The sequence below is a fragment of a genome, unplaced genomic scaffold (assembly GCF_019419815.1).
Source record: "Pyrus x bretschneideri cultivar Hongxiangsu unplaced genomic scaffold, Pyrus_bretschneideri_v1 Contig51, whole genome shotgun sequence".
Lineage (NCBI taxonomy): Eukaryota > Viridiplantae > Streptophyta > Magnoliopsida > Rosales > Rosaceae > Pyrus > Pyrus x bretschneideri.
The window spans coordinates 75110-90095 of record NW_025999789.1 but is presented as its reverse complement, the minus strand read 5'-3'; the positions used below and the strand labels follow the sequence as shown (position 1 = coordinate 90095).

Here is a 14986-nt window from a genome sequence, read left to right as displayed (position 1 = left end):
TGTATACGAGGGCCTGGTTTGACATCCAAAGTGCTTCCCAACCCGTACCCAAAGAGAAGAGAGGGCGGCCATAACTTAATCGATTCTCCACTTTTGATTTCTATAATTTCCGACAAATCCACCAAAATCCCTCAGCCTCATCCGTCATCCTTCATCCCTCAGGTTCGTCCCCGATCGATATCGATCGATCTATCTCCCAATCTTTCTTTTTTCGGGTATTCTCCGTTTGGATTTGCATTTCGCGACCATCGCCCATACTGGATTAGATTATTTCAGCACTTTGTTCTTTAAATCGACCGATCGATCTCAGTTTCAATTAGTCTAACTATGTGTGATATATGATGTATCTGTTTAAAGTTAGATTGTTTAGATTCGAATGCAATAAAGAAAACCCAAAAATTTGATCTGTGGTTTTGGTTTGCTGCTGAATCTGATCCATATGTGTTTGTTGTGTGTTGTGTGGGTTGGTAGTGTGTAGAAGCAAAGAACCAAAGAAGCAACGAAGCAAAGAAGATGAAGGCAGCTCAGCCTCTGATGCTAGTTTTGGTGGGTTTGCTTGCGCTTGCAGGAGCACCTTCCACTTCAGCTTCCACAGTGCCAGCTTTCCTCTGGTCCCCTCATTACCATATGTACTCCTTCCTTCCGTCCTTCCTTCCTTCACCTAACACCCTATTTTACCAATCCACTCAAGTTTCTTAGTCTCATTAGTCATTACTTACCATCAGATACTCTTTATCATTTTTTACTGATTACATGCTCTCTGAAAACAGAGTCAAGGCAGCCGTAAATTATCAGACAATATCCCCCAAGGATTTAGCAAAGTCTCTTCTTACCGAAGGTGGCTGGTCCAACGTACTGGTATTTTCTTTTCCGATACTTTATTGCGCTTCTTTTATTGTGCTCTTTGGTTTTCTTTCTTTTTATTCTTTTGGTTTTCGTGCTATTGATGTGTTTTCCAAGTTATATTTATGTATTTGTTTTCAAATCCATAGTGCTCTGCAAACAACGTTCATCAGCCTCTGGAGCTGGCTCTTGTCTTTGTGGGTCAGGAGGTAAGAATTTCGATGTTGTCTTCCTTTCATCGGGTAACTTCCATATACATGTTGCCAGTTCAGATGAAAGCTACTTCATCTTTGAACCTTTGTGGTGGCTGAGGATGTTATACAGTGCTGAGGCAATTTGTTCTTGTTTGCTTAGGTGTCTAGCTACTTTACGTTTTTATCTTTTACGGGATTAAATTGTAAACTGTTTTTCTAGAATCAAAACAGTTGCTTGCTTTGCATAAAGTACAATGCCAGGGAAGTAACGTGTATGTAATTTGGATTTAAATTTCCAAGATTTTGAATGAGTATAAGAATCACTCTCTAAGAACCAAAGAGAGCTTTCACTTTTGATGAGCTTTATTATTGACATTGCAATACAGAGAAAAGCCTTTGTCGTTGTTTATTTCTTGAGCTTTCTTTCTTTTCTTAGTTACAATCTTCAGATGTTCCTGCAAACAGACATGCAGATCCAGCTCTTGTGGACTTGCTGAAAGTAGGTAGAGTTTGCCCAATTGCTTGTGGTCTTTTGGTTGATATATATGATGAAAATTTTGGTTTAATAGCTGCCATTCCATGGTCTTCAATAGACCTCTTTCTCAGGATCCAATTTCTCCATGGCCTTCCCTTATGTTGCTGCACCGGAGGATGATTCTATGGAAAATTCTTTGGTGTCAGAGATTTCAGAGACTTGTGGACAGGATTTAGGACTCAGTAATGTTGCTTTATTGGGGTCATGCTCTATTGAGGGTGAAAATGTTCAAAAGCTCACAAATGTGCAATCATTCCATGTAAATTAACTTGACGATCGTGTACATTACATTAGAAACATGTTTGGTCTATGAAAAAGATCTGATGTCTTTCTTTCCCCAATAAAAATATGGCAGGATTACCTTGTTTCAAGGATGGAGAAGAGATCCAATGGGGAAGTAGATTTGGTTGTGTTCTGCCATAAAGGATCTGAATCTTCCAAAGAACTTGACCAACCACATTCTGAAGGTCTGTTAAGTTAAAACTGTTATTATATTGTGATATATATGAATCATATAAGTTTTTTGGTTGTGTACTCAGTCACACTGCTCTAGGACATGGATGGTCATTCAAATATTTCAATTCGATTTTTGCAGGTAAAGTTTTTTCTGAGCTAGTTAATTCCTTGGATCAATCTGGGGCAAAGTATGGAGTTCTATATGTTTCAGATCCCAGTAAGTCGATCCAATATCCTTCTCATCGAGAATTAGAAAGGTTTCTGGCTGAAAGTGGTTCAGGAAATGCATCAGCCAATTCTACGGCCTGTGATGAAGTTTGTCTATTAAAATCATCTCTTCTAGAGGGACTTCTAGTTGTAAGTATCCTTGTCCATATCTTTTGTTTTGCTATACTATGGTTTCTATAAGAGTTTGTAGCCACTACATTTTGATATCTCCCTATGGTCCAAATCGTACCCAGATAGTTCTCAGACAAAATAACTTAAGTTAATACCCACCTCTACATCTTTTTTACTGCTAAAAAGTATAATTGCCCACTCCATTCATATATGGACACTCTTATTACTTGTCGTCAGGATGTCCAATGCCCCTTCCACATAGTTTTCCGTTTCCTTTTTCTCTTTGGCCCATAGATGCAAATATACTCATACATCCCTATTCAGACATAGTAATTGTGTGGATTTGTTATAATGACAAGTACGCGTGGCCTATATATTTTTCTAGTTCCTTAAGATGCAAGTATCCACGATACTGATGATGTCTTTTATTGTGATGATTCAGGGAGTCGTGTTGCTTATAATCTTAATATCGGGCATTTGCTGTATGATGGGGATTGACACTCCAACGAGATTTGAGACGCCCCAAGAGTCTTGACTTGTACATGCGAGATAACAGTCATCTGTTATGGTGCTAGCAATTGGATCTTAGGTAACTCAAAGTTGTTGCTTGTTATATATAGTTGCAGTGGGATGTTACCTTTGTAATATTTGTTCACTTTCTCAAGAGCGTTCTGTTATGTTGGCAATAATGATTTAGGGTTATTTTAGAATGTGTATCCTCATGATAATTTTGCTTTTTTTTTTTTCTATCGATTGTCTGGCTGTGTAACTGATTACAGTACAGAAAATCTTATCAGTTTACTACCCTCAAGTTTCGTGGTTTTCAACATTTAGTATATGAAGTATTTTTCGTCCCAGAGTCATACCTAAAGTGTTGATTTTGGGACAGTCTTATACATTCGTTAGTTTAGCTATTAAGTTTTCCGTTAACTGATGATGTGGCGCCCATGTGGACAATAACTGGACGTTATGAATCATTAAAAATATTAAATAATTAATTAAATAAAAATAATAATAAAATAATAATAATAAAAAAAAAACCCCAAAACCCTATCGTCTTCCCCACCTCGACCCTCTTCCCTTCTCCCTTCTCCTTTACACTTACCCAACCTTTGCACATCCATCCTTCCTTCCCTCTTTGACTTCACCCACTCAACCCTTATCCTTTTCGACGACCTCATTTCTCAGTATGCAACCACCACCTTCCCTGAACCCCCATATTCCCCCCTTCTCCCACTATTCATCACTCACTCTCCATGCAAATTTGGCTTCAAATCTCAAAAAATCGACCGTAACCTCTGCACATCCATCTTAACCCCTACCCTCTTCTTCCTCCTCCTCATTATCCTGCACCCTAGCAACAGCACCACCACCATTGGCTCAGAGAAGGTGCAGTCGATCCTCTTGCAGTCGCAGCACGTGGTTGACAAATACCCATCTTTTACCTCCCCCCAAATACTCGTCATTTGCACCTACAACACCCTCGTGCAATCGCGTGATGGTCGATCGTTTGACGAATGGAAGATGATAGATCCGAAACCCGAGGAATACAAAACCAGAGATGCCAATACAGGTAATGTCTTAGAGCTGGATGAACTGGGTGAACCAGCTGGTGAGTAAATTAGGACGACCACGAAGTCAAGTCATCCGACGAGTTTGTCAAGAAAAGTAGGTGGAACCGGTGATGTGCAGAGCTCGGAATGAGTGAGAGTGTGATGGGTGTTGTTGGGCCATGGTCTAAGGAATAAAGTATCGAGCGGTGGCTGGTGGTGGTGCTGTTGCTAGGGTGCAAGATAAGGAGGAGGATGGTGGGGGTTTCGGTCTGAGTTTGGGTTGGGATGCAAGATAAGGAGGAGGAAGAAGAGGTGGTGGTTGTGGAGAAGGGGGAGCCGAATAGGGTGTTGCAGAGGGAAGAAAGAAGAGAGGTGGAAGATGGGTGAGTGAGCATGGATGGGGATTTGGGTTTTTTTTTTTTTTTTTTTTTCTCTCCCTTTAAATAATTTTTTTTTTTGAATTTTTAATTCCCTTAATGACACGTGGTGCCCAGTCATTGTCCACATAGGCGCCACGTCATCAATTAACGGGAGATTTAATAGCCAGACTAACGGATGTATGAAACTGTCCCAAAATTAACACTTTAGGTATGACTTTGGGATGAAAAAAACTTCATGTACTAAATATTGAAAACCACGAAATTTGAGGATAGTAAACTGATATTTACCCTAATTTATTCGTTTTGCAACAAGGGCCAATTATTCATTTCTTGTCCCAACTCAAATGGCTTGCGCTTTAATATTTCTCCCATCTCATTCATTCCCACTTTTTAACAAACCTCATTATAATGAGGCTGTGCATCTGAAATATCGGGGGCAGTAATTTTCACATGCAAATTTTCACTTCATGTCCACCCTTCATCATTTCTGATTATTTGATTTGTTCTTCATTTTTTATTATTGGATTGAACAAATCAAACGAGAGTCGAGAGACAGAAAGAATAAGGACATCGAGAAGGAGAAAATGTGTGTGCAAAACAAAAATGAATTTTATATTTCTTTTTGGCTAATTGTTACACGTTACACCGTGTAATGAAATTACCTCCATTCTTTGATTATCAATGAGAAAACCTTTAGCCCCTTTCTCGTTGAACCCCACCAAAACTCCCCTGCTCTTCTGTCTTACTTCTTCCTTTGGTAGGGATTGGAGGCAACTCTCTTGCTCTTCCACTTGCTCTTTCACTGCCTATAGATGTCGGATTGTGAGGTGACGACTTTTATTCTCGGCGTCTTTTGTCGTTTCTAGGTGTTTGTTTTGCCTTTGACAACCCCATCTTACAACTATCCTCCTTCAACTCCCAACAACCATTCTCTTCCACTTTGTTCATTTGCTTCTCCTCACATTCCATCCCTTCCTCATTCTTTGCTTAAAGCCACTTGCATTTCACTTGTTTTGGCTCTCAGATCTATATCTTTTTATTGCTCCGCACCCGACTGGCATGCCAAAAAATCGGGGCAAGCATGTTGCGGCTTTGCCCAAAGCGACAATGTTCTAAATGCCCCCTTAGCCTCATCTCTTTCCTTTTTGTTTTGGTTCTTGGTTCTACTTGCAGGGGCATGTGATGGTGATTCAGATCTGGTGAATCTTCTTTGGTGCGGCAATTTTGGTGGCAAAATTTGGTTGAGAATACTTCATTGTTGCAAGTTTAAAGGTTTTGCATTGCGATACCTTCGTTGAATTCAACGAGGAGTTGGTTTTTCTGAGGGCGACTGCTCTTGTAGCTTTCGACGAAGAGGTTGCAGCAGTGGTAGCATTTGTGTGATAAGGATTAGGTTATGATTTTTTTTTTTTTTTTTTTTGTCTTATTGCTGATTGGGCATTTTGGCTGTCCCCAATATCTGTTGGGCTGTTTGTTGTAACTTGTATTGGGCTGCTTCCTATTTAATAAAATTTTATGTTTTCTCAACAATAAAAAAAAAAGAAAAAAAGAAAAGAAAAGGGAAAACCTTCATTCTCTTATTTATCAATTATAAAAGAAAAACACTTTCACTATTCCGCTTGTTTTAACCTAGTTACATTATCAATCAAGGTTTTAAGGGTGTTGGGGCCCAAAAATGTTACACACCAATCCAATCAAGTCTCAAGACCCAATTGTCATGTAAAGCCTACATTCAAGTCCAAACATATGCCAAGGCGCATGATTGATGAGGAATATATTTACAAATATGCCATGCCATGTTAATTAAGCTGGATATTCACATAAATCACACCAAGCTTCCTTATGCTAGTCAGTATTCATGTTACGCCCAAGTCACATATTCAGGGCTTGTCAAGTGGATTGTGGTGTGGATGGTTACGGAAGGTTATTGGGCCTAAGTGGAATCAGGGTTATGGAAGACTCTGGGTTGCTTGGGAGCCCAAAGATCCAAGCTCAGCATTTCATGCAGGCAACATTGAGAGAGAACTAACCTAGTTTACCCTTTTCTTTAGCAAGCCAACCCTCTTCGTTAGGACTAAACTAGATTCCTGCATTAAATGCATGCTAAGCTCAGCAAGTCAGGCATTTAATGCTAACTTTCCATTCCCAGCTTGCACAAACAACCAACACGTGAAAGCCATAAGGCGCGCTACCAGAAGTAGCGACTGCAGAAGGTCGACTTGGGAAAGATGCACCTCGGGAAGAAGCATATTGCATGTTTCAATAGTGCAACTACCTTACACCAAAAGGGAAATAGTAGGAGGGCTAGGGAGAGAGGAAGGGGAAGGCCAAGCCACAAAATGAGATTCCTTAGAAGCCTAGAGAAGAACCCTTCACTTACATAAGGAGGGAGAAACCATTTGAGCAGGGGATTGAGATAACAGGAAGAGATAGAGCAGAAATGCAGGAAGAGAGCACCACCAGGAAGTAAACCTAGAGAGTTCCACTTAGCCCAGAAGCATACTCCAAGCCTCAATCATCATCCATGCAACCTTAGTAACTCCCACAATCTTCCATTAAACATCTCAGCCATTAGAAGCCTTACTATCACCCTAGGAAAACCCTAATCATCCAGCCAAGAATGCCATGCAACCATGCAAATCCCTTCTCTTTTATGTTAAACCGATAATCTTCTAGCTTCCACACCACGCTTCACTTGAGCAAGTCATTATTTTGATTAATTATGCTATCTTTGAGCCGTTGATGTTACTGGGATATTTCCTAAGACAAACTAACTTTTTTGAGATATCCTGGAACTTGGTACGAATCCACACCAAAGAAGACAAGATGACTTTCTTAAAGCCCAAGTCCACCTCAACCTAAAAGTCTCCCAATAAACGGTTACAAACTTTTTTGGTTACTGAACTTTGGGTCAAAATCTCTTTTAGTCATTGTGTTCAATTTAGTCAGTATGATCACTATGATGTCAAAAGTTAACAATTTTGGTCGCTTCCGTTAGTCTTAAATTAAAACAAAATATTAAATATGCATTAATTGATTAAAATTAATAAAACCTTAAACTAAATAGGGTTAATTGTACTTTACATCACAAGGTTTATGGTTCATTTGCAAAATGTGCTACGAAGTTTCAATTTTTACATATTACGCCATGTGGTTTTTAGACTTGACTCACATTTTAAACACTCATTAACTGTTAATTTAAATGTTTAGTAATATATTCCTTATTCATGAAAACGAGAAAAAGTAGTTGTGCGGAAAACAAATGGAAATTTTGTGTGAAAATAGGCAAATTTGGCATCGAGGAACGAAAATGCAAATTTGGTACAGTTGATGAATCAAAATAAAATGAATAAATAAAACAAAATAAAATGATATAATAGAAACTTGCATGTAGGGGGACGGGAAGTGGAGGGTGGAAACTGGAGGCTGAGAGTATGAGTGGTTCAATTTCGCCCTCACATGACATCCCCAAGGCCCAAAACCCTAGTTTGCATAACTAGCAATCGAGGAGCAATTCCAAGTTGAGAAGTGAGATCTGGGGGCTGACACCTACCAAGTAGCAATTTACCAACCAACCAGAGCTCCATAGCTTGCGTCGGTGGTATGTCTCAACTCTCAACTCTCACGACTGACTCTCAACGAAACAACTAGCTAGTAGTAGTGGTGGAGTGGCAAATTTGGTGGTTATTTATTTGGATTAGGTTAAAATTACGAAATAACATAAACAGAAGGATTTGCAGATGGAAGGGAATTCGGGGGGCGTAGGAGGCTGTGCAGCGGCAGTAGGCGGCGGGAACGACGTCGAGCTCCTGTGTAAGACGCTGCAGGTTGAGCACAAGCTTTTCTACTTCGATCTCAAAGAGAACCCTCGAGGCCGCTATCTTAAAATTTCCGAGAAGACGTCGGCCACCAGGTCCACCATCATCGTTCCCTTCTCCGGCATCTCTTGGTTTCTCGACCTCTTCAATTACTATGTCAATTCCGATGACCAGGAAGTCTTCAGCAAGGAATTGCAGCTCGACACCAAGGCAAGTTCCCTCCCTCCCTCATGCTTTCTTCTTCTTTATTTTCTTTTTCTGGCTGACCTTAATTTCTCCTCCTCAGGTCTTCTACTTTGACATAGGCGAAAATCGCAGGGGCCGCTTCTTGAAGGTCCCTTTATCACTTTATCCCTTTCCTTTTTTTTTTTTTTTGTTTAATATTTTAATATTTTTTTTTAATTTTAAATATATTCTATCGTCTGTTTCAAAATCTTACAGGCATCCCATCCCATCAAATTTTCTTGCTAATTTCCAACCACATCCTTGAATACTCAGACTCTACTTACTTAGGATCAATTTTTGGTGTTTTACTTACTTGCATCTGCCGGCCTGTGCATAATGACATTTGACTAAGCACTAGGCACACATCAATTTAGCCTTGCATCTGCGGTTGCCTCATCACCTTGACCTGGCCCTGAATTCAGGATTTTTTTTTTCCTAATTAAAGATTTGTATGCAAACAATTGCGTTTCCATCTGTATGCATATGTTTATGGGTGTTTACATATGTTCTGGATTACATGGTATTGATATGTAGATCCTTAATCCTTGTTTTGCGGAAACTGTCGATAAATTAAGCACACAAAGCTAAGCAGATGAATAGTCAAGGACTATTTTAATTTCACAATGAATTGTTTTAGAACCCTTTTTCTTCAAGGGTTGTGCTATCCGCACACCCATTTTTACATCCCACACACACCTTGTTAATTTATGTTCTTTTGGTCTTCTTCAATTCATTCGATCGGAGGTGTGTTGATAGCACCACCCCTTCTTCAAACTCTATGCAAGACCAAGAGCCTGATAATATAAGGAGTTCCCTAAAGTGCCTCAACAGCTGGTTTCTTTAGTTGGAGGACAAAAGAGATGAGTTCATAGAAAACTGTTGAAATTTATAGGGATAGGATTTGATATCTAAACTGAAGAAGCACACAAACCTATGCTGATGATTAGTCAATGGATATGATTTCATAGTGAATTGCTTTAGAATTCTGTTTTTCTTCACATTGTATGCAAGCTCAAGAGCCTGATTCTATGAAGAGTCCCCTAAATGCCTCAGAAGTTGGCTTCTTTAGTTGGGGGACAAAAGAGATGTATAGCTTGTTGTAAATACTCAAGCTATACTTTTTCCTCCTCTCTCATGGATAATGAGGATGATTTTTCTAGTTTAATGTTGCTTTCAAAAATTTCTCTCACGAAATGTTTCGAATTCCTAAGTTTCGAAAGTGTATCCCTGATATTTCATATTGAAGTCACCACCACCACCACCACCACCACCACCAACAAATTCATAAATATTTTTTCCTCCTCTCTCATGGATGATGAGGATGATTTTTCTAGTTTAACAGTTCTCTTGAAATTTTCTCTCACTAAATGTTTCTAATTCCTAAGTTTTGAAAGTGTATCCCTGAAATTTCATATTGAAGTAGTTTTAGCATGTACTTCTTTTTGAGCATTTTCTCCACCACCACCAAATTCATAAATCTTTTTTCCTCCTCTCACATGGATAATGAGGATGATTTTTCTAGTTTAATGTTGCTTTTGAAATTTTCTCTCACTAAATGTTTCTAATTCCTAAGTTTTGAAAGTGTATCCCTGAAATTTCATATTGAAGTGGTTCATCTACTTCTTTTTGAGCATTTTCTCTTAAAGATTCCAACACACTTGGGGTAATGGTCACTTGTTAAGTCAAGGTTTGGATGGAGGATGATGTAGTTGGTGAATGTATGGGTCCTTCAAATAACTCTGATGGTTTTGTGAGGTAAGAAGAATTAAAAGGATATTTGAGATAACGGTAGAGATGGAGATTGTTTAACATTTTGGGAATCGTTTCATGTGAAGCGTAGTTGACTAACCATTGGAGGTAGTGATGTCACATGCAGACATTTTATGTGTGTTGTCTATGTTTCCCGAGTGTCTTTAATTGATTTTTGAGTCACCCTTGTACTTATACGTACTTTGTTTATATCTCATTATTTTTTATAAAACTATCCTTTCTTTATTTCTATTGAGGAATATCTTTAGTCTTGTGGGTTTTTATTCACCTGCCTCTGACCAATGGCAGATGACACGCCCTTGCTTTTTATGACATATGATAGCATAATAGTGTATCAAGGGTAAGGTTGAAAATTTGGATATAGATGGAAAGATCGGTAGAAATACAAGTAAAAGTTGCCTAAAAATGGCTATTTTATTAAATTCATGGAAATTCTGAAGGGAGCTTTAGGAAATCTCAATTTTATGTCCAAAAGGAAAATACTTAGATGTTTCTAAAAATAAACATTAATCCACATTTATCCCAAATCATTACAATTTCAGACCATTTATATGTTTAATATAGAACTTGAGAAACCAAAACTTGAAATTCCTAGATCATTGGAATGAGTAATTCGTAATTCTTCTAGCTTTTCTTTTCACTTTCTCCACTTTTCATTTTCTCATAACATAAGCCATTTAGTTTTTTTTGTCTAAAGCAGGTAGGATGTTTGGTTTTCCAATCTGCCCAAAGACATGGTTAGGGCTAGCGTTGTGAAAAACCATTGTCCACCTTCATTTTACCTCCTCTGTGTTTGCATTTTCTAAGAAGAAAGGGAAGTTTCAGGAACCCAACCAAGTGCTTTTCCTGTGATTGATGGTCGTGACTTGTGAGTTCATGTCCTGTGGAGATGAAGCTAAACTCAGTAAACTAGCTTTATTTCAGATATATACATCCTACGTACGTTCAACTTATTGGGGATTTGCTAGAAAATTCACCTTTATCTTGGAAATTTTATCATATTGATATGGTTTTATGTGTAATTCATCAACACCGTACTCCTAGGAAGAAATCAAATGACCCCCTTATTTCCATATTGGTACTCTATAAATTTTAAATGCCATCAATATCTTAAACCAACTTCCAGATTTTTGTGTCACTGCTCAAATCTTATTACGACCAAGGTAAAAGTTATTTGTGCCTGACACAACTGTTGAACAGTCGAAGAACTATTAGTATAGAAATCTCTCCCTTCTACTCTTCAGTAGCTCATGTCCACTGTTGGGCGAGCAGCTTGTGAATGATTTGAATATTTATGTAGGCTCGATATAACATGGAGCCCTACATTACTTACTAAATGGTATTTGTTTCTCATATTAATTGATGTCAAGTAATTTAAGGGGAAAGATTCTATGCTTAAGTCGGTGGATGAAAATCTGACATCAATAGGAAACATACCATTTGCTTAAGATCTCCAACTCGTTGACATTCTAATTGTTGGATTTTTATTTTTATTTTCCCCAACAACTTAGAGCATAGTATAATGCTAACATCCTATTATGGCACTTGGCGTCAAATGCTTAAAACATTGTTGTGTATGTACACACCTTCACATAGAGAGATATCTAATATAACAAAGGCGTTACTCAACTGTTATATTAGATGCGGATGGATGAGATCTCAACCATAGGGAATCTCAGTCGTCCATATATGATTTTTGGTTAAAAATATTCTCTTTTCTAAGGTATTAGAAAATAACTGTACATATAAGTTTCATTATGTGCTCAAGCATGCATTCATGTATTATATAGCATGGTACTTCTTCATTTTCATTTTGGGTATCAATGAACGATGAATGCAACACGTGTATTCTTGTCTATCCTGATTTGCAAATTGCCACAGGAACTTATCTATGTTTGAAGACCTTCTTAGATCCCAGTTGCATAAATTTTATTTCTACTTATCCTAATTAGGTTAAGTTATTCATTTTGAGTTGTTTGTTTTGCCCCTCTTGAAGACCATCTGAATCTAGTGCTTGTTCTTGTATTCATCGTATCAATACTTTAAACTGTTGTTCAAATTTATAACCAGATGCTTTAAGATGTGGTATCCAAAATAATTTAATGAATTTTCTATTTAACCTTTCGGATATGGAAGCAAAGTGGTTCCTGAGTTGGAGAGGCATACTACAATCAAATGTCAAGTGAGAAACCAGTTACTGGCTTGCTCCATACTGAGTAAAATTTAAATTTTCACTATCAGCTGTCAAAGGTTAAACTCTTGTAAAGAACTTTTAACAAAAGATTACGGCCCTTTCAGACAAACCATTTCACATTCTCCAAAGTTACGAACCTTGTGTACTGACCTTTGGGAGTGTTTGTCTTCTTTGCTTCTTGTGTTTCTGAAAAATTAATTGTTAAAGACCACTTTGTGTCTGGGAGAAAAGAAAAAGAACAATCACAAGCATAGATTTCCTTTGGTACAGGTAGAACTCTTACTTAACTCAGACCTCTCTTTAGTCCCCATTCAAAACGCGATGATGTGGTAGTTTACCAAGTCAGACTTAAATGTGTGTACTGACGAGAGATTTCTCTGTACAAGAGTTCTGAGTTTGATGCTCCTTCCGTTGCAACACATTTCAACATCTACTCTTATTCCACCCCCAACTTTCTATTCTTTGATAATTTAATATCTCACATATTTCCACTTACATTACATGAATTTACCACCTTATCATGCTTTCCAATGTTGGATTGAAATAGTAACAAAGAATGTGCACTCACCTTAACCCCTAAAATGTTACAACCTTGATTTAACTTCTTAAATTTGGGGCTACTGGATTACGCTGAAATGTTTAGGTGCTCACTAGCCCCTATTCTTAGGCATCAATTGACCGCCATCATTAAACAATGATGGTTCTAGGTTTAACTCCATAGTTTGGACATGGAGCTCTGGTTTCTTTCCCCTGCCCTGACTTTTTAGTTATAGGAATCTTTAATATGGTTGACATTAGGGTGTCAGACCTCACCATTGATGACAGCCCCTGAAGATGTGGGTCTTTTATGGCCTACGGTAACTTTTATTTGTCAAGCAACGACCTTTGAAGCTATCTTGTGTTATTTTTTTTTATTATTGTCTTTTCACTAGTTGTAACCATTTGAAATAGAAGACAATTCCAGGGCTAGCGTTAGTTTTGTTGTTGTCTTTGCGTGAGTTGTAACCATTTTGAGGAGATGGCAATTCCAGGGCTAGACTCCGCATTCTTGTTCACCTTTTACTGCTCTGATGATGTGTTTGGTGCAGGTTTCTGAAGCTTCTGTTAGTAGAAATCGCAGTACTATTATTGTTCCTGCAGGAAGCACCCGAGATGAAGGGTGGGCAGCATTTAGAAACATTTTGGCGGAGATCAATGAAGCATCAAGGCTTTTTATACTGCCAAATCAGGTGTCCTTGTTTTTCATACATGAACTCCTTCCTGCTTTCTAGGTAATCTAAGTTTCTCTTTTGGGAGTGACTCACAAGTCTTGTGAATTTCCACCTGGTTGTTTCCATGCCAAAGCAGCAAAGTTCTGAACCTTCAGAGCGTCTTGTTGGGCTTTCAGATGACGTAGGCGCTGGTTTCATATCTGGCCACAGTAGTCAAACTGCTCCAACTTCTGAACTGAATGACAGATCCGCTGAGTTGCCGGCACAAGATGAAATTGGTAACATGGGGATATCTAAAGTGATCAGAGCTGATCAAAAGAGATTCTTCTTTGATCTTGGGAATAATAACAGGGGTCACTTCCTAAGAATATCCGAGGTATGCTTCAGGAAGTGAAAGAATGTTTTCTTTGAGACCCTAGAAGGATTTGCTTGTTCGTTTTACCTTTTTAATTTTAGGTTTCTGACAGTAAATGAAGTCATAATATCTTTAGAATTCTGTTAAATTTACAGGTTGCAGGTTCTGATCGGTCCTCCATAATTCTTCCGCTGTCAGGGCTCAAGCAGTTCTATGAAATAGTAGGTCACTTTGTGGAGATAACCAAAGACCGAATTGAAGGAATGACAGGTGCAAATGTTCGGACAGTGGATTCCCCCCAGAGATGAATCCCTCCCCTCGGGTTTGGTGATTAAACCAATAATTCCAGTATATCAAGATTGCTTTAGAGGTACAAGTAGGTGTTTGATTAGGGGTGGGATTCTCCTTACAGTTGTGTTTCTGTTATTTTCTTCTCTTCTTCTGTTCACTCATTCAAGTCTGAAATAATATCCGTTTTTCTGTTTGCTGAACATACAATTCGGAGATTATTGCCAAGCTTAATTTAAACAATCAATAACACAAAAAACAGACAAGATACTTGTAACTTGAGTTTGATAGTGTGTCAACCTTTCAGATTAATAGTAATGACCATTCCAGCTCTGCTTTATTTTGTTCAGTAGCACAAATGCATCTACTTTATTTGTTTTGAGTACTATAGCTTGTGGTGCAGGTTTTCGCTTGTTTTAGTTGTAACCTTGTGGTTGGTGATGCTACCTTTGAATGTTAAAATTTACGACGATGGTAAAAACTTGGTTTTGAGGAGGGCTATACTAGTCGTCACTCTGCTGGCAGATTGTAGAGATGATTTAGCTTGCGCAAATTTTATATCTACACTGCTAGTGCTGCACATTATATCTACACTGCTTGTGCTGCACATTATATCTACACTGCTAGTGCTGCTTATATTTATTTAGTTATTCTTCATTTCCCAAGTAAATTTTATGCGAGGCATCATGCATGCACTTTTGCCTTACAGATTGACCTATTATTTCATGGAACTGCTTGAAATGAAACAGAGCTAGCCTAAGACATCGTAGTCACTAGTTAGTGAATAAACCCCGTAGGCCCTCCATTTAACATCTTTACAGAAAT

General features: G+C 38.3%; 2 protein-coding genes across 3 annotated transcripts; both read left to right on the top strand.

Annotated features, from left to right (window-relative positions):
* LOC103931452 lies at positions 1 to 3178 on the top strand. Its single transcript, XM_009340936.3, has 9 exons — positions 1 to 162; positions 472 to 629; positions 771 to 858; positions 993 to 1052; positions 1474 to 1536; positions 1631 to 1831; positions 1928 to 2039; positions 2168 to 2385; positions 2810 to 3178. The coding sequence occupies exons 2-9, from the start codon at positions 514 to 516 to the stop codon at positions 2900 to 2902; spliced, it is 951 nt and encodes a 316-aa protein (XP_009339211.2). The 5' UTR covers positions 1 to 162; positions 472 to 513; the 3' UTR covers positions 2903 to 3178.
* A 4568-nt stretch (positions 3179 to 7746) lies between these two features.
* Positions 7747 to 14501, top strand: LOC103931456 (transcription factor Pur-alpha 1). Of its 2 annotated transcripts, none has more exons than XM_009340943.3 (5): positions 7747 to 8328; positions 8405 to 8452; positions 13396 to 13536; positions 13652 to 13894; positions 14029 to 14501. In XM_009340943.3, the coding sequence occupies exons 1-5, from the start codon at positions 8041 to 8043 to the stop codon at positions 14179 to 14181; spliced, it is 873 nt and encodes a 290-aa protein (XP_009339218.2). In that variant the 5' UTR covers positions 7747 to 8040; the 3' UTR covers positions 14182 to 14501. The 2 variants fall into 2 exon arrangements, with proteins under 2 accessions (XP_009339218.2, XP_009339219.2); XM_009340944.3 differs by having other exon boundaries at positions 7748 to 8328; positions 13655 to 13894.
* Positions 14502 to 14986: the final 485 nt, after the last annotated feature.

What these genes read in the sequence shown, in the direction of transcription:
- LOC103931456 (XM_009340943.3), top strand. Translation starts at nt 8,041, where the DNA reads ATGGAAGGGAATTCGGGGGGCGTAGGAGGCTGTGCAGCGGCAGTAGGC. An exon ending in GCAGGGGCCGCTTCTTGAAG is followed by an intron (nt 8,453 to 13,395) that starts GTCCCTTTATCA and finishes TGTTTGGTGCAG; the next exon opens with GTTTCTGAAGCTTCTGTTAG. An exon ending in TTTTTATACTGCCAAATCAG is followed by an intron (nt 13,537 to 13,651) that starts GTGTCCTTGTTT and finishes TCCATGCCAAAG; the next exon opens with CAGCAAAGTTCTGAACCTTC.
- LOC103931452 (XM_009340936.3), top strand. Translation starts at nt 514, where the DNA reads ATGAAGGCAGCTCAGCCTCTGATGCTAGTTTTGGTGGGTTTGCTTGCG. An exon ending in TGACCAACCACATTCTGAAG is followed by an intron (nt 2,040 to 2,167) that starts GTCTGTTAAGTT and finishes CGATTTTTGCAG; the next exon opens with GTAAAGTTTTTTCTGAGCTA. An exon ending in TTCTAGAGGGACTTCTAGTT is followed by an intron (nt 2,386 to 2,809) that starts GTAAGTATCCTT and finishes GTGATGATTCAG; the next exon opens with GGAGTCGTGTTGCTTATAAT.